An 18,684-nucleotide genomic window follows, 5' to 3' on the forward strand; every position below is an offset into this window, starting at 1 on the left:
ATATCTCACATTGAATATCTAAAAATGCATATGTATTATGTAGTGTTATCTTTGAATTTTGTTTTTTAAGTAGAAGATAATTTTGTATGCTGTTAGTTATTAACAAAATTAATTATGAAATATATTCTCTATTTTTTTAAATAAACTTTAAATTAAGTACCTATTTTTCATTTAATGGTTAATTAATTATATTGATTGACTTTATAATTTATAAAATTATAAATTTCTTTTTTTAGCTTTGAATTATAGAAAAAAATGACCATATTTCCTTACAATAATGTTGTATGTTTGTAAAGTGGATTTCATAATTATTATTGAATGTTAGATATTTATTTAATATATACTATATTTTTATGAATAAAATTCAAATTTAAATTTAATGATCTAATTTTGAAAAATTATGTTTCTCTCATTTTAACTTTGAATGAGATGAAATAAATTGTATTTTTTTTTTTTAAATTATGCTCCATTTTATAAAAGAATTTCATGATTTTATTTTATTTTATTTTAAATTATAATTTTATAAGCATTATTTTGATTATATCAAATAATAAATAATATGAATTAACTTATATGATTTTTTTGGTATCGCTTCGAATTTGTAGGAGACATATGAGTCTATATTTTGTATTATAATGAATTATTTCTTAATTTTAGATTATGAAATTAATATAGATAAGTAAAATTAGTATATTTAAAGTTAAAAAAGATATATAGTTGTGTATATTGAAAAATGAATTTTAAGACTGCTTTGCTTGCTGATTTCATAAATATAGGATTGTACACATGCATAGATCATAATTTGCATTGTGTGTGAATCAGGTATCTATATACGTGTGCATGTAAATATCTAAAAATAATTATAGATTTAATCTAATTATGATATATTCTAAATGAATTATAATTAGTAAATTCCTATTTGATTTGGATTTAAAATGGCAAGATCTTTAAAATAAACACTCAAGGTAATTTAGGACATTAGTCTCATGCACTAGATCATATTATTCATTCAGTCAATGTGATCATATAGCTCATTTTATTCTAATTAAGATCATTATAGCATTTATCTTGTATGTATATGTTAGATTATTATGGTTAATATTGTTTGTGACATAATTGTACATATTTAATGGATGACTTAGTGGACTTAATTTATTTTATATTTCGTGATCTTTATGATCACGCCTGTGTTGAACCTTAAAGTTTACATCTTTTCCTAACATATTAAGATCATATTTATGTGCTTATAGATTATAAAATTTGGCGTAGAGCTTGATCAGGTGCTTGAGATCATATCTAAGTACTTTATTATACTCATTAGGTAAGCTATACTTGCTCATATCATATATATTCATCATGCCATTGTGATGTCTTGCATTTATTCATACATATTTTGAGTGGTTGAAGGCATATTCAATCACTTAAAAGTCCTTCAATCTTCAACTGACCATAATTCACTTTAAATATTAAGGCATTTCACGTCTCCAATATTATTTTCTGAGCAAATCATTTAGGTCATCCATTCTTATCATGAGCATATAGACTTAGGTTATCAGTGTCAACACTTAAACAGTTGAGGTTCTTAATTAAACTTAGCATTGACATATGCTTATGATAGATTAATTATCGTTGTCAATAACATGATTTTTTATAATGATAATTAATTTGTCTTAATTAGATTGCACATGATCGTGATAAGGATATTACTAGCTTAGAATATGTCATTCTGAGTATTTAGACATTATACAAAGTTTTTTTTTTCTTCAAAATGCTATTTTAATCTTATAAGAAAATCTATTTATACTTATTAATATTTTTAAAATCATAAAATTACTTTGAAACTTGCAAGATTAAGATGGCATATTCCAATTTAATTAAATATTTAGGATGAGATCATATCCTATGGTCTTGTAAAGATCATATGAGTAAACTCTTCCAGCCACATTGACTCTACACATTAGATGATGTAGGTAAAATAAAAAATACTTGTGTAGAATAGGGTAAAATGTAGTTAGGATTTTTCATTGCGTGTATTTTTTGTGCTAGCTGCATATTTTATGATATATTTTTATTTTGTTTATAGAGTGTGATGTATGTGCACTACAATTAGAGATATATGTACTATGGGGAGTTATGTCCACGGTGGAGGGGAATGTAAATGAGTAAGTCACATATTAAAATGCTTTATTTGCAGGTGCTATGTTAAGCTTACCTTTACCATCCGACATGAGTCTAACCCTTTATATGTTATATGTTTTATTTATATATGTGAATATTAACATCTATTTTGTAGGTTTCAGTATTTTTATTTTTTATTATATATTTTTTAAAGTTTAGGTAGAGTCTGTATGAAATTAATATATGAGCATGAGTCTTGTGGAGGCAATAAGGAGAAAATAAGGAGGATCTACATATGATATTTATTGATTTAGAAAAAGCATATGAAGTGCTATGGAGAGTTCTTGAAAAGAAAGGAGTCAATAATGCTTATATTCAAATCATTAAAGATATGTATGCAGGAGCTATTACTTGTGTTCAAACACAAGGTGGTTTGACCAAGTATTTCTCTATTTCGGTTGGGTTACATCAAGGATCAGCCTTAAGCCCATATCTTTTTGCTTTAGTCATGGATGTTCTCTCTAGACATTTGCAAGAGGATGTACCTTGGTGTATGCTTTTTGCTGATGATATTCTTCTTGTTGATAAGACTAGAGAGGGAGTTGAAGGTAAACTTGAATTATGGATGTCAACCTTAGAGTCTAAAGGTTTTCACTTGAGTAGATCTAAAACGGAATATATGGAGTGTAATTTTAGTAGTAATAGACCTAATGAGGGGATTGTGACTTTGGGCGATCAAGTCATTAATAAGAGTACACGTTTTAGATATCTTGGATCTATTGTTCAGAGTGATGGTGAAATAGATGGGGATGTTATTAGCAGAATTCAAGTTGGATGCAGAATTCAAGTTGGATGGTTGAAGTGGAGGAATGCATCGGGCTTGTTATGTGATAGAAATGTACTCCTCAAACTTAAGGGAAAATTCTATAAGATGGTAGTGAGGCCTGCAATGCTTTATGGTGCTGAATGTTGGCCATTAAAAGAGAAGCATAATACTAAGTTAAGTGTGGCAGAGATGAGGATGCTTAGGTGGATGAGTGGCTTTACCCTTAGAGATAGGATACGAAATGAGCATATATGTGAAAAGGATGGAGTAGCTCTAGTAGAAGATAAGATTAGAGAGAGTCGCCTTAGATGGTTTGGTCACATAAAAAGGCGGCCTTCCGCTGACCCGGTTAGGAGAGTAGAGGTATTAGATTTGACTTGTGTTAAGAAAGGTAGGGGTAGACCTAAAAAGATTTGGTTAGAAAATATTGGAATGACATTTCTTTATTAGATTAAACAATAATTTGACTTTTAATAGGACACAATGGAGAAAAAGGATTCATGTAGCCGACCCCACGTAGTGGGATAAAGGCTTGATGTTGTTGTTGTTGTTGTTGTCGTCGTCTTATGGAGGCAATGATTAGGAGCAGATTGAAATTTTCAAATGATGGGTATCTTTACCTACTCATCAAATGAAATTTTCTTCTCTAAGGAGGAGAAGCTAATCTGCAACATGAGCAAATAAGACCTAAACATAGTAGTAATGTCTATGGAGTCCTACTTTCTTTGGATTTTGTTAATTTTAGATCCAGTCTTAAGACCCAACAGGAAATAAATTCAATATGTGAGAAATATGAGTATTTTTTTTTCGAAGACTAGACTCATATAACAAAGGTGATGTTTACCTTAACATGAGGGCATCTTATCTTCTCTCATTTTCATTAAATTGTTATATGTGAGAGAGAGAGAGAGAGAGATTAATTTGAGTTTTTTTTTTATAAGATGGGCCCAATCCTAAACTAGAACTTTAATAACTCATAGCCACATAAACAATTTTTACAATTATATCACATAAGCTTATGTAGAGGGAGCAATTGCCAAAAGTAAAATTTCATTGTATTCTCAGATGACATTATATGTGTCCTCATAGCCATTTGAGGCATTGGTTATGTATCCTCCCTGGAAAATGGGGATAAGGAAATGAGGTCTCACTCCACAGTCTCAATAATAATAACCTTCTAAGCATCCATTACTTGCAAGGAAAAGATACTACTATCAAATTAAAAAAAAAAAATCAATAAAAATATAATATAGCATCAATTGCATGAAAAAATTGTTACAACTGTAATTCTAAGGGCATGAAGGGAAAAAAGAGTGACATCAATTAACTAGCTGTGGCAATTGAAATATCACAAAAGATAGATTATAAATTTAAATTATGAATCATCAATTCTAGAAAGATAAACTATAGGTATAAGATCATGAAACACAAGCAAAACTTCTAGAATAAAGAGGGAGTCTCATCCCCAGCGGAGTCGCCAATTCCTGTTACACCCCTTTTTGCACATGTTGCAATTTTTTTCCTTCTATATTGCCCCTTTCAGACAGCCTCTTTTCAAAGATCATCACATTGTCTTCATTAAAAAAAAAAATTCTAATCCTCTCTTGCTATTTATGGGAGAGGAGAAGAGAAAGTCTAAAGAATGAGGATGAAAATATAAAAGAGCGAGAGAGACAGAAAGATAGAAGGAAATAAATGAAAGAGGTCATGATAATTCCATGGAATAATTTTCATGGGACAAGTTAGGAAAAGAGGATCAAGAGAAACAGACCAGCTTATCGTGAATAAGTAAATGACAAAGATCCATGTTAGCCCTCCATATTAAATTTATTTTTATTGTGTCCACATGAGCACTCCCAAAGCAATGTTGATCCAATATTTAATAATAACTTGGGGATACTGAACACTCTCAATTAGAGAAATCTTGCTTGTGTTTTAAGACATTTTAATAAAATTTATTAAGGAGTAATATTGTCATTTCAATAGAGGAAAACTCACAGTTCAAGCCTAAATCATGTCATGGGGTTAGAGAGTGAATCACTGTATCCGAGTTAGTGACTGGCCCACCTTTCAATGAAAGAGAGTACGTGAAATGACTTCAAAGTGATACATTAAGGAATGAATGAGCTAACATGGGGTCATGGGATAGGTATAAAGTTTTTGGAATTGTGGACATAGCCCAATTAGTATTTCATAGATCCATCATCTCAAGTTATCAGGCCTCAAAATTACTTTCCATGAAGGTAGTTGTCCCAACCTGGCAAGGAATTTCTTATCAGCAATGATGAATTGCATTGTCCAAATAAGCTTCATAGACTCAAAGCCAAAGAAAGAGATTGACTTGTAATCTTATGAACACTATATGTGTAGAAAATGAACGAGGCGTAGGACTTACCCCTTAAACTATAAGTGGATGCCTAGGGAAGGATAAGAACCAGCATAGTTAAAACACAAGTGTTAAACAATCCATACTAGTCTTACAATCCTGTCTAAGTCAGGAAAATCACTAAACATCTTATATTGTTCTAGATCTTCACCTAATAGCATAAAATCATGTGTCCAATCAGATGTGAATGAGGCAGGTCTGTAAAATAATGCAGTGTTATTTATTCGTAGTGTGGAGGCACTATTCTAAACTACTGTAAGTATTTTTTTTAATAGTTGTCATTTGAATTCTAAATCAAATAAGAATTTACTGATTAGAAGAGAAATGACAGTCATAATTTTTTGAAGGGATTTTTAATCATTTGGACCATTTAGAAGAGAAATTTGGTTAGAAGTTTAATTGAATTGAAATTGGGGGATAAATATAAATTTTTTAAATTATACATCATAAATATATGTGAATATATATAAATTATCAATTAAATATATGTAAATTTGTATATATTCTTAATAGTAACAAACATATCTAAATTTATTCATTTATCAACATTGTTTTAGCTATTTAACCCCTCGACGCATGGTAAATGATGTCCGATTTGACTGCAGGCGTGCTTAATTGAACTATTTCTTGACAATTCAGATGTGATATTGTAGCCCATTCGCAAGACAACACTCCAATAAAAAAATTTCACCTTAGAGAAGATTTCATGTATAAAAGATCGCACGCATAAATTTCTCATAAATCCTTTGTGATTTCAACATCTTATCGTCACACACACAACTATTTATGAGAATGAATGTTGTGCAATGCATAAAGCTCAAATCGTAGGATATGAGGCAACACGAAACATCATAGAGTAATGCATGATCCCACCATTCGATCTCACAACTTAATAGGGCCTATTCAAGGACGGTTGAAAGATTGTATTGAATGGATCACTGAGCTTGTTAGATGGTGATGCAAACAATATAGAGCAAGGCACAAAGAGAAATCAGACAAGAGAAACAACTCTTACTTTTATAAAATTAAGACATAACTTAGAGAACAAAAGGGATTAGAGAAAACAATTAGCTTAAGAAAAGATAACTTCCAACAACCAAAACAAAAGAAAAATATTGTTCATAACAAAATTTAAGCAGAAAAATCTAAATGCATCAGATGGTAACAGGCCTATGATGTACCAAAAATGATGCCAAAAAAATGCGTGACTTATGTTGGTGCTTAAAGCTATATTATATAAAAATCAATCTTATTATATAATTTGGGTTTGCCTCTCATTCTTAGGAAAGTAAAATTGCAAGCTCCATGCATCGCCCATCCCTTGGTTTTTTCCTAGTTAAAAAAATAGCACTTTCTCATCTACTATTACTGATATTAAGAAGACTAGGAGAATCTTTTTTTTCTTTGGCTGAGTGAAGTAAAAGTATATGGGATTAGAACGAAGAGAAAAATAATGCAGCTTGACACTGCAGTGGCTAATTTCATACAGAGAGTTCTCTTTTTAACTTCGTAGATTCTTCTTGTGGCCTTTTATGGTCATGTTTATTCCCAAATGTGGTACCCAACTATTTTTCCTTTGTTTATTTGACAGATGATGACAAATATATCAACGTTCAGTTTCTAATATTGGCCTGAGAAACTGCACTTCTCTGGCACATGGTCTGTAAATAGAAATGAATATCAGTACTATGGCCCCACATGCTGGAGGAAATAACCAAAACCTCCATGGTGCGGCTTCGAGGCAGAGATTACGTTGGACAAATGAACTTCATGAACGGTTTGTGGATGCTGTAACTCAACTTGGTGGACCGGACAGTAAGTGCAAGTTTTTCAAGCTAACGAGCCATTCTAAGTTTGTTCATTATGCTCTTTGATGACCCACAAACCCTTCCTTTACTCTACCTTGCTATGTAGAAAGGGAGAATATTAGGAAAGTTCTAGATACCAAAAAGAAAAATACTTTAATGAAAACTTTCTTTAGCATAGACAAAAGATGTTTGTCCCTTAGACTACTTGTCATATTCAAAAAGAAATATGATGTCCACATAAAATGGCGGCCTTCCGATGACCCGGTTAGGGAAGTTGAGATATTAGATTTGACTGATGTTAAGAAAGGTAGAGGTAGACCTAAAAGGACTTGGTTCGAAAATATTAGAAATGATCTTTCTTTATTAGATTTAAACGAGAATTTGACATTTAATAAGACACAATAGAGAAAAAGAATTCATGTAGCCGATCCCACGTTGTGGGACAAAGACTTGATGTTGTTGTTGTTTTCGTCTTAACTGTAATTAGTGACCAAGATTCAAGTTGCATATCTTATATGCCTCTCATGCCCTATAATTTGGCAGGAGCCACACCTAAAGGTGTTCTAAGGGTTATGGGTGTTCAAGGCTTGACAATATACCATGTTAAAAGCCACTTGCAGGTATGTGAAGGAGACAATAGATTTTATACCTTCATACATTTTAATACTATGTTTATGCTTTCTTTAGGTGTCGTCTAACATTGCTAATTTAACCCATGTAGAAATACCGTCTGGCAAAATACCTTCCAGACTCATCAGCTGAAGGTAGAGTTACAAGGAGTCATAATATGTACTAGTTTTGAATTGTCTATTGTAGGAAGCTAATTTGGTAGATTCACTTTTCCATCTGGATGGATTTTTGTATGATAAGCCTCTTTTTTTTTTGCTGATTTGCCATCCTTTCAGGCACAAAAGAAAATAAAGAATCTGATGATGTCCTTTCAAAACTTGACAATTCCAGGTAAATGCTTCTTCTATTTCATCTCCAAATAATGGGAGGCATCTTAAGAGTATAGAGTTTTTAATGCTATTAGATTATGCTATTGATATAGATTTCTAAAAGAAGATTTGATCAAAGACTACTAATTTAATCAAACATTTACTTTATTTTGATGTAATCTAAAAAAATTGTGAAATCCTTATCAAAAGATATTGTAATGATCGTTTAAATCAAATAAATCAAAAGCAATTACCAAGAAATCAACAATTCAATTCATACTCACATCATAATTAGAAGTCAATTGTAATCGATTTGACTAAAATCTAGACACTCCCAAAATTTGATGAAATAATAAATTGAAATGCATTATAAACAATGGGCATAATTTCATCATCCATTGCTATTTCAACTATAAACTATGTAGAATTATTTGGCAAAATATTGGATTTGAATTCACAAGGAGATAGAAATAGAAAAGGATTTAAAGCATTGATAGTAGGTTCATGAAATGAAGTCAAATTAAGCATACTAAAGATTAAAATTATTCTAGTACTTCCCTGAATTCTAATTTATAAGTGTTCATCCCAATACGTTGTATAATTTTGAATGGTCTTTTGATAGGAAATACTTGAGTTCACAAGTAACCCTAAGGGAATACTTGAGTTCGCAAGCAATCCTATCGTTAATTGGAGAGAAAACAACGAGAATAGAGCAAAAATCTGGGCGTAATCAGCCCCAACACAATAAAATAGCAATAAACGAAGCAAATAAACCAACAAGAAAGCAAGATATAAGTGATCCTCTATTCGAGAGGAGGATCGTTCTCTCCCAATCTCTAGACGCAAGGTGAGAGCAATTATTAGGTCCTTTCACTGGATGTAGAGGAAGGTTCGGTTTTAGTCAAAAATAGGTAAAAAGTGCAAATACCGAGTTTTTTGAAAAACTCGGTATTTTTTCAAAAAACTCGGTATTTGCACTTTTTTAGGCAAAACCGAACCTTCCTCTAGGTCCTTGCACCGGACCAAATAAAAACTCAAGATCTAGAGCCCTCAAACTCCAAGAGATTCCAAGAGAAACTCAAATCTCAGCATGACTTTAACTTCCTCCTACCTCTCCTATTTAAAAGCTCTCCACCGCCCAAGCCCTTTCCTAAAATACAATTTTCAAATAAATTTAATCCCTTGGGCCCCACATATAGGCGGCAACCCAAATTAGGTAGGGAGAGGTGGTTTTGAACCGCCTCTTGTAAACAATTGCCGGCCCAGGTGGGGCCGGCTGAGGCGGTTCCCTCTGAACCGCCTCAATAGGCGGTTCTTGTGGAACAGCCATATCATCTTTCCATTTTTGCATTTAATTTATTAAAGGCTTCTTTAGGAAACCTTTATAGATTCAAATGTGCTATTATCTTATCACCTTGTTTATACTCCACTTACCTCCTGTTCACATCAACAAAGAGTTTTTAATTGATATAATTAGTAATTAGTTTTCTAAAATTATATTTATGCAAGGTATGTATATATTGTATAAATGATTGCCCGAATTTACTAAGTCTAAATTCAATAGGAAGACGTTTTAGATTTCTAGATTGAAACTCTATATCTCAGATTCTTGTAGATCTATTATTTAGATGAATTATATACAAATTCATTCGTAGGTAATGTCAAATCAGAACTAAAAGTATGCTCTTTAATCAGATAACCAAATAAATTGCCCAAATTTATATTAAGCACCCTTCGTTTCTTCATCAGTTTGTTGATTATAAGCGGTTGAAATTTTTTTATAGGTTCTCAGCTTTCTCCGAAGAGAAATAACTCTTGTGAATTTTACATTCATATCAGACACTTATTTTAGATAATTTATAAAATTTAACTAATTTCATTAAACTATAATTTAGTTATGTGAGAAGCAATATTTTTTTTGACATAAAATGAAATGAACCATTTAAAAAAATGATCTGCCACTACATAATAGAATTAAATTTCCTCTAGGTTCTTGGTAATTCTAATACGAAGTCCATATCATCATTCTCCGAAGGCTTACATGAAATAGGCAAAGGTGTATAAATCCTAGTCGTATGTTTCTTTCCATTAGTTATCTTCCAATCCTACTTTTGTAAGATGTTAGACCGATCCAATGGACTAGTCTAGCTGGTTCGACGGTACTGGCTTATGTCAATTGGGCGGAGCTCTTCTGCCTCTAGGAAGAGCCGCAAGTTTCGGGCATTTACTTTATTTAGAGCATCTTGAATTTGATCAAAGACTACTAATTTAATCAAACATTTACTTTATTTAGAGCATCTTGAATTTGGCTGAATTTGGGATCTCTTAGGTTTAAGTTTTAGGCTCTAGATTCGTCTAGAGATTGGGAGAGATCGATCCTCCTCTCGAATAGAGGATCACTTGTATCTTGTTGTTTCTTCCATTCCATTTGATTTTTGCAATAAAATTATTGTTTTACTAGTTTTCTTTTGGAGTGTGGAAGATTTTTCTCGTTGATTTTCTGAAATTGATAGGATTTACTTGAAATCTATAAATGTTTCCTATCATAAGACTATGTATGCCACATATTTTTTGAAACTAGACCAATAATTCTTATTCACAATTTTAACTGTGATTTGTATTTCTCTTCCCAAATACCAAATAACCCATCACTATGTGACTCTAAAATTAAAAAATTCCTCTTAGATAAATCCAGAATTGAAAGGCATGTCTCTTTAAATAAATAATCATTGTTATTCATGAAATCTTTGTGAAGCATATATGAGTTATTATTTTTAACTCGTGATATATCCTACTAAAGCTGGTACAAGTGTTATATTTATCTTTAATGTGATCGAAGCCAATCACTTTAACCTACATTATGGCAAACTGAGAACAACCCCACTTTAAGCATCACACTGATTTTTAATTTTGAATTAATGTTTAAGGCCAAGTGTTACTTGCAGGAACTAAACCCACTTGACATGCCTATATCCGATCTCCTTCTGTGAATAAGGTATTTCAAATTTTGATGGTCAGAATAAAGCACAAATTTTATAGGCCTTAAGTATTGCCTTAAATAATGAAAATAGTAAACAAAAATATAGAATTTTCTATCATAATTTAAATTTTATGTTTTTCTTTATTCAATTTTTTGCTAGAAAAGCATGAATGTCCCTCCTGACTTCATGCTCCAGCAACACCTACATCTAATGCATCACATAGAACCTCAAATATTTTATTAAAATTATGCAATTTAAACACAAACATATTTGTAGTCTCCTCTTAATCTCAACAAAAGCACAACCATTTAAAATTCTCTTTCTTAAGACATTTTATAATTGGTGCCATCACAATATTATACCCCTATATGAATTGTCCATAAAAAGCAACACATGAAAACTTTTGATCTCATGAATATTAATGGACGCTGCCAAACTGTTTTTTTCTTTAATCTTATTAGAATCAAAAGACAACCCATCTTCAAACACAACAAATAATTGGATGATTATAGTTAGTATCACAAAACAATAATTCTTTAGATATAGGTACAATTTCTCAGTCTATAAAACCTCAAAAAACTAATTGAATGCTTCAAATGATTATCTTTATCTTTCTATATATTAAAATATCATCAAAGTATGCAACAAAATTTTTTGATGCGATAGGATTCATCATCCTTATAAAAAATATTAGGTGCATTAGTCAATCCAAGAAACGTCACCAATCACTCATAAAATTCGGTTAGACCGGTCCAGCCGGTCCAGGCGGGACCGGTTCACGAGCGAAATCGCAAAAACAGCGGAAGAAGCTTCCGCCTCGGCGGAAGCCGCGCGAGACGCACGCCTTGCGGGACGGTTTCGGGAAAGAAATTTGAGGGAGTTTAGGAGGGAAATTGATTGCAGGGACTGTTTAGGGAATTCCTTTTGAATTGTATGCATTAAGTAGTTGATTTTTTCTAGGGTTTGGGGCATCTTGAATTTGGCTGAAATTTGAGATCTCTTAGAATTAGGTTTCTTTGGGCTCTAGCGGCGTCTAGAGATTTGGGAGAGATCGATCCTCCTCTCGAATTGAGGATCAATTGTATCTTGCTGTTTTTATTCATCGACTAGTGAAATACAAGCTTTTCTTTGAGTTTTCTCTCAGATTTTCCCGGACAAGTGCTGTTTTTCTGCTGTAAACAGCAGATTTCTGCTGTTTTCCTGCTGTGGACAGCCATTTGGCTGCTGTTTGTTCGCCGAATTTGGTAGGGTTACTTGCAAACTCAAGTATTTCCTATCAAATTCATCTTTAGTTATGAAAGTATTTTTCATTCATATCTCTTTCTTACTTTATAATAACCGCTCATATCAATATATAAAAAGATCAAAGCACTGGCTGTCATATCTAACCTATCATATCAGTGTCGTATATGAAACTTATATTTAATGGTAATTTTGTTAGTCGTTCAACTACACAAATATAAACTAACTACCCTCTTTCTTTGACAGAAATAACACGTGAGTTGGGAATTGCAGTTTCTGCTTTGTTTTTCAGTTTCTATTGATAATTTTCAAAATTAAAATTAATCTCAAGTTTAAAATAAAAGAATACCTTTTAATGTTCATGGCATATGTTACTTTCAATGATTTAGTTTTCTGTTCTTCTTGATCTACAATCTTTATAATTTGAGGCATATTATAAATTTTTATATTATTTGTGATTATATATATCTTACATTGTTATCATGACTTCTAAATTATAAGCACGTATTTTACAAATAATAATGCTTTAAATTAATTAAAAAAGCATGGAATTGTATGTGGACTATTGATTTTCTCATCTTCTAATGTCATTCTAATTATCATTTCTTCGCAATAATAAATATTGGTATTTTTACTGTTCAATGCTTCAATTTAATAAAAAGAAACACTTCTCATGTAAATAAATGTATTATTCCTAATGGGATGAAATCCTTTACTTTCAAACTGTTTTTTATAGTGAGTTAATGAATGTAGCATAACATACCATTCAAATTAAAATAAAATTTATTTTTAAAAATAAATTACTTAGCACATGCACTTTCTTTTAGGGCGCTTGCAAAGATAATGCAATAATCATTAAAAATCTAAGAAATTAAGGAAAAATTGAAAATAAAAAATAAGCAATTCAGTTGAAACTCATATAGATTATTATCGATTTGACTAAAATCTTGAATGTTTGCAAAAAATTAATAATGCATTATGCAGAAGAAAAAAAGGGAATAAGGAAAGAATGAATATGGTGAAAGAAATAGGCCTCATGTCTGTATAAAGTGATAATTTTTATTGAAATTTGTTTATCAAATTTGCGTTCTACTTGAAAGAATCTAACATCCAATAGGCATACTGAAATTGAATAAATTGAAATTACTTTATGGGTTTTTTCGGCTTTTACAATGGAGGATAAAATATGCATCGTGATGAACAAAATTAATATTAGAAGATCACAAAGAAGGGATAGACCTAAGGTAACATCGATAGAAGTTGTTCAAAATGATTTGAGAATATTAGTTTTAATACCTTATGAATTAATGGAAAATAAAGATTTCTAAGATTGACTTCAAATAGTTAGAATAAGGCTAATAATGATGATTATTGTTGCAAAGGCATATCAATTTTATATTAAGCTTTTGAAACATTTGCACCTTTCTACTTGCTTATTTTTATCAGCAAAGTAGCCTGCCCTACACAAGTTTAGATGCCTTTATTGCACTAGGCCCTTATGCTGGCAAAGCCACAACTAGCTCAGCATTCGCAACCTTAAACCTAATCCGAGTTTCTTCAATACAGAAGTCCCTTTCCATCTATGTTATTGCAAGTTTACCTGTTGCATATAGGGATTGCTCATTATGCTGCGATGGAGCTGAACAGGGAAATTTTTTTCTGTTTCTTTGAAGAACAATAAGACATGGAAAGATATGCTGATTGAAACAGATATTACACGCTTCTTTCAGAAAGAGAATTTAGTGGAACCGTGCATTGTGATTGTTTGTAATTTTCATGCTTTCCTTTATCTTCTTAAATTGTGTTACTTGATTTGGTTTGGTGTTTGGTGCATATACTTTAAGTGACAAATATATGTGTGATCAAGGTGCATCTCTTTCCTTTTGTTATCAGTGGGATGCAAATAACTGAAGCACTAAAGTTGCAGATGGAGGTGCAAAAGCGGCTACATGAGCAACTAGAGGCAAGGTCGCTCACCCATATTTGTGTTTATCTTGAGTAAAATATTTTCTATGAGGATCAGTCCTTAATGCAAATAATTAGGAGATAGAAAAAACTACTTCAGTACAAATTAAGACAACTAGTTGCATTTTGGCACATGTAATGTCATTTTATTGTTTGATTTGGTAATATGGAGGCACTAGGCAGCTTGTAATTATATTGGTTGCCCCTGACCTATACACCATGGAGACCAGCTATTGCGGCTGTATTATGGGGCCAACAGCTACTTATGATAGAAATCCCAGACGGTTTTTAGGAACTGGGAAGTAAGGATTTACATTTTCATGGGAAGCATAGACTAAGTTGGTTTCTTATGTGCTACTCAAATTTGTTGATGTTCTGCAACTTCTGTGGATTAGAATGCCAAGTCTAATTTTGGATTCTTTTTTAACATTTTAAAGGGTAGTGGGCTAATCAGAAGTTAAGTTGAGCTAAATTCATATCCAGTACTCTATAATGACTGGTTTTTTTTTTTATGTTAGTTGTCGAGGGAAGAGATATTAATGCTATTATTCAGAAAGAGGGTCTCTTATTTATGGTAATGAAAGTGAATATTTTATCTTTAAAGATAACAAATAAATACAATCCATTAACAATAAATAAAAATGTATTTGCCGGTTATTCTGAGTTGAAAACATGAGTAAATATATTATTTGATAGCATCATATTATTGTAGATCTCAATGTGTAAATATATTATTTGATAGCATCATATTATTGTAGATCTCAAGTGTTATGCCCTTTCATGATGTGATTTGTAACAATATTGATGACAACATGCTTGTCATAATTTAGGACCTTGGGTTGTCTCCTTGGAGTAGACCTGTCAATTTCGGGTTACGGGTCGGGTTCGGGTCAACCCGGAATTGACCCGGAAATATTCGGGTTCGGGTCAACCCGACCCGTTTTTATAAACGGGTCGATTTTCCGGACCCGAACCCGACCCGCTTCGGGTTCGGGTCAACCCAAACCCGAAAATTCCGGGTCGGGTTCGGGTCGGGTTTTCGGGTCGGGTCCAATATTGACAGGTCTACCTTGGAGGATCTTAACTCTCATCATTTTACTTAGAGAGTGTGACATGGATCTATACTCTGCCTTAGTATTTGATCCGACCACCACTTTTTTTTCTTACTCTTCCATGTAACTAAATTACTTCCCACAAATAGCAGTACTTTATATCATCAATTGATCTAGTATTGTGAACACTAGAAAATGGTTCCACATTAGGTGACCGTTTTAGTGGATAGTTCTTTCCTCATTGGGCTTTTTGATATATTTGAGGATGTGTATAACAACTTTTTTAAATCTTAATTTGGAAGTTTGCATGTATTGACTCACAACTCCTACAACAAAACAGATATTTGATCTAGTGGTAGTAAGGTAAATCAATTTAGTAACCAACTCGTGATAAAGAGAGACCTCCGATCAAAATTTCTCTTTATTAGCAGCATTTTGAGTGTGAATGGTTTTCAGTTGGTTTCCAACCTAATAGACTAGTTCCCTCAAGAAACACTTTTGTTGTAGACAAATTCTATTCTCAAAAAATATTTTGGATAACCTTAGATCGTAGTCAGAAAATACTTTTGTAGAGTGTTTTACTTCAATAACCCATTTTTTATCACTCCCTATAAATAGAATGTCATCTAAAATGACTGCGTAGATAATATAATTAAATGACGTGTTTGGCAATGGAGTGATCTACTGTTCTACTGTGAAGGCAAACTTTGATGAGAGCTTTACAAAATTTATTGAACCAAATCCCAAAGGCTTTGCTTGAGCCCATAGATGGCCTCGTCGAGCTTTAATATGTTAGTTTCCCCTGAGCAATGTACCCTATTGTTTGCTCAATATAAGCAACATCAATGTGATCTTTATGGAGGAAGGTGTTACTTGCATTCATTTGTAGCAATGGCCATTCTTGATTGCCGGCAAGAAACAAAAGAGTCCATAAGGTATTTTTTTTCTTTTTAAAAGAATCCATATGGTAATGGCTATGGCAATCATGTATGCCTTATATCTATCAATACAAGTTATCAAAATGAAATTTAATGGTCTAAACCCATTGACATAGGACCAATTTAATACCAAGAGGAGGAATAATTAGATCCCATGTATGTAACTTACTTCCAACAAAGATCAAGTAGTGCCTCTTGGTATGTCATGGGAATAAAACTGAGGATAAAAACAAGGCAAAACGTCAGAAGCTTAGAGGAAATATGTTCAGAGGATATATGAGACTAAATAAGGTTATCAATATATTGTCGTTTGCCTTTCTGAATGGTAATGAACATAAGGAAATCAGAGAACTCTCCATGAAATATATGCTCAACTAGCTCTGATAATGAAATGATGTTATTGGAGGACAATGTCATCATGTATTCATGTGGAGGTTTAGATATAGGTATAAAGGCTTATGGAAGAAGGGATATTAGTGTAGAAGGTAGTTTAGAAGGTGTTGGAGAAAGTGTTGGAGAACATTTGTGAAAGTTAACATCTATTGAAGTATATATGTGTCTAGAAGTTAGGTTGATGTAGAACGAGAAGAAAAAAAAAAGGGGGACATTTGAGATTTGAATTTCTTGCTTTAATTAGGTCATAAGAACAATGATCTTTACTAGAATGAGAGAGAGTATCGCCAATATATACATTGAAGAGCCGGCAAAGATATTTTGTCACAAGTTTGAAGGAATGCACAAAATATACAACTAATTACTTTAGTGTAATAAGAAAAAGAGATTGCTTGGGATAGATTATAGAGAAAGGGATGACATCACTATGAATGATAGATAAGATACGATTGAGGTTGCATGCTGAAAAATTTGTCATTGCAGAATTGATGAGAAACAAATTCATTTAGAACATCAAGGTCCAAGTTATGTTTAGCAGATGACGCTGCATGAATAACCCCATTCTATATGATATGCATAAGAACATGAAGTTTGATGAATGATCCTGATAGGAGACACTTGTAGATCTTCTGAAAAACAGCGAGAACAGTGATTGGACTGCTGTCCACAACAGGAAAACACAGCAAAACTGCTGTTTACAGCAGTTTAACAGCAGTATTTCAAAGGAAATTTGAAAGAAAACTCAAAGCAAGATTTGTATTCCACTGGACGATGAATAAAATATAGCAAGATATAATTGATCCTCAATTCGAGAGGAGGATCGATCTCTCCCGAATCTCTGGTAACGCCAAGAGCCCAAAGAAAACCTAAATCGAAGAGATCTCAAATTTCAGCCAAATTCAAGATACCCAAACCCTAGCAAAACAAACTATTTAATGCATACCCATCAAAAGGAATTCCCTAAACAATCCCTACATTCAAATTTCCCTCTTAACTCCCCCAAATTTCTTTCCTATTTGGCTCCCGCACGGTGTGTGGCTCGCTCGGCATCCCAGCGGGCGGAAGTTTTTCGCCCTGTTCGTGTCTGAGCCGGTCCCGCCTGGACCGGCTGGACCGGTATATTGGACCGGTCTAACAATACTCCCCTCCCAAAAATCCACCTTGTCCTCAAGGTGGAGATATACGCGTGTTCCGGTGGAGGCGGCCATCCTTGAGGTGACTGAAAATCCTTACTGAATTGCTGAATTAAGGGTTGCACTGAAAGAGAAATTTCTCCCCCCTCCTTCCTGATCATATCCAGCTTGTGTAGTCCCACCAGATAATCATCCCCCACTTCTTGTATGTCCCTAACCATGGTCTTAAGTGATGTCCTGGCTTTGAATAGCTCTGCATCTCCCCTTATAACCATCTTTCTCCCATCCACCATTAATTCCATCGTGAGTGCTCCCCAATTGTCCTTGGTTTCCCCCAAGCTTTGCAACCACTTCATTCCCAGGATGACATCAGTGCTTCCTAACTCTAGTGGGAGAAAGTTCTCCCTTGAATCCCCTAGATGGTCAACTGATGCGGACATCAATACAAAGATTTGACGCATCTATCACAAGCGGCGTCGTAAATCGACAGCCATTATTTAAATTTTCATTTATGTATTATTTTCTGAATTTTAGCTCTTGTTTTATGTATTTCCTATTTTACCCCTAGGATAGTTTATGTGAGTGTTTTGTCCCAAGGGGCTTTTTTGTAATTTTCTATTTTTTCTCATGTTATGGCCTATAAATAAGGGTCTTAAGCTATTGTAAGAGATGGTGAATTGATATGAAAATTTTTTATTTTCCACACTTGTGTTCTTCTTGTGAGAGAGCGTTAGTGAGATTCCTATGAGAGGAATCGAAGTTGTCACCAGCCGCAGGATGGGTCCGGGCTTGTGATTTGAAGTCCCTTGGAGAAGGTCAATCGTATCACCCACCAACCTTGGAGACGGCCGGGTTCGTGGTTTTATTCTTTTTTCGTTATCTTTTCATTTTCTCCTTGTCGACA

At 33.0% G+C, this 18,684-nt stretch overlaps 1 protein-coding gene across 4 annotated transcripts in view; it reads left to right on the forward strand.

Moving 5' to 3' along the window:
* Positions 1 to 18,684, forward strand: part of LOC110099052 (myb family transcription factor PHL7-like) — a 28,332-nt gene that overhangs the window by 5,332 nt on the left and 4,316 nt on the right. For 2 of the 4 annotated variants that reach the window (XM_020826070.2, XM_020826071.2), the window contains exons 2-6: positions 6,922 to 7,145; positions 7,682 to 7,758; positions 7,860 to 7,902; positions 8,044 to 8,098; positions 14,193 to 14,262. In XM_020826070.2, coding sequence (XP_020681729.1) covers positions 7,004 to 7,145; positions 7,682 to 7,758; positions 7,860 to 7,902; positions 8,044 to 8,098; positions 14,193 to 14,262 — 387 coding nt within the window. In that variant the 5' untranslated portion in view covers positions 6,922 to 7,003. Of the gene's footprint in view, positions 1 to 6,921; positions 7,146 to 7,681; positions 7,759 to 7,859; positions 7,903 to 8,043; positions 8,099 to 14,192; positions 14,268 to 18,684 lie in introns of all 4 variants that reach the window. The other 2 variants (XM_020826073.2, XM_028701054.1) reach the window with 2 other exon arrangements.

The sequence above is a fragment of the Dendrobium catenatum genome, unplaced genomic scaffold (genome assembly GCF_001605985.2).
Source record: "Dendrobium catenatum unplaced genomic scaffold, ASM160598v2 fragScaff_scaffold_1632, whole genome shotgun sequence".
NCBI lineage: Eukaryota > Viridiplantae > Streptophyta > Magnoliopsida > Asparagales > Orchidaceae > Dendrobium > Dendrobium catenatum.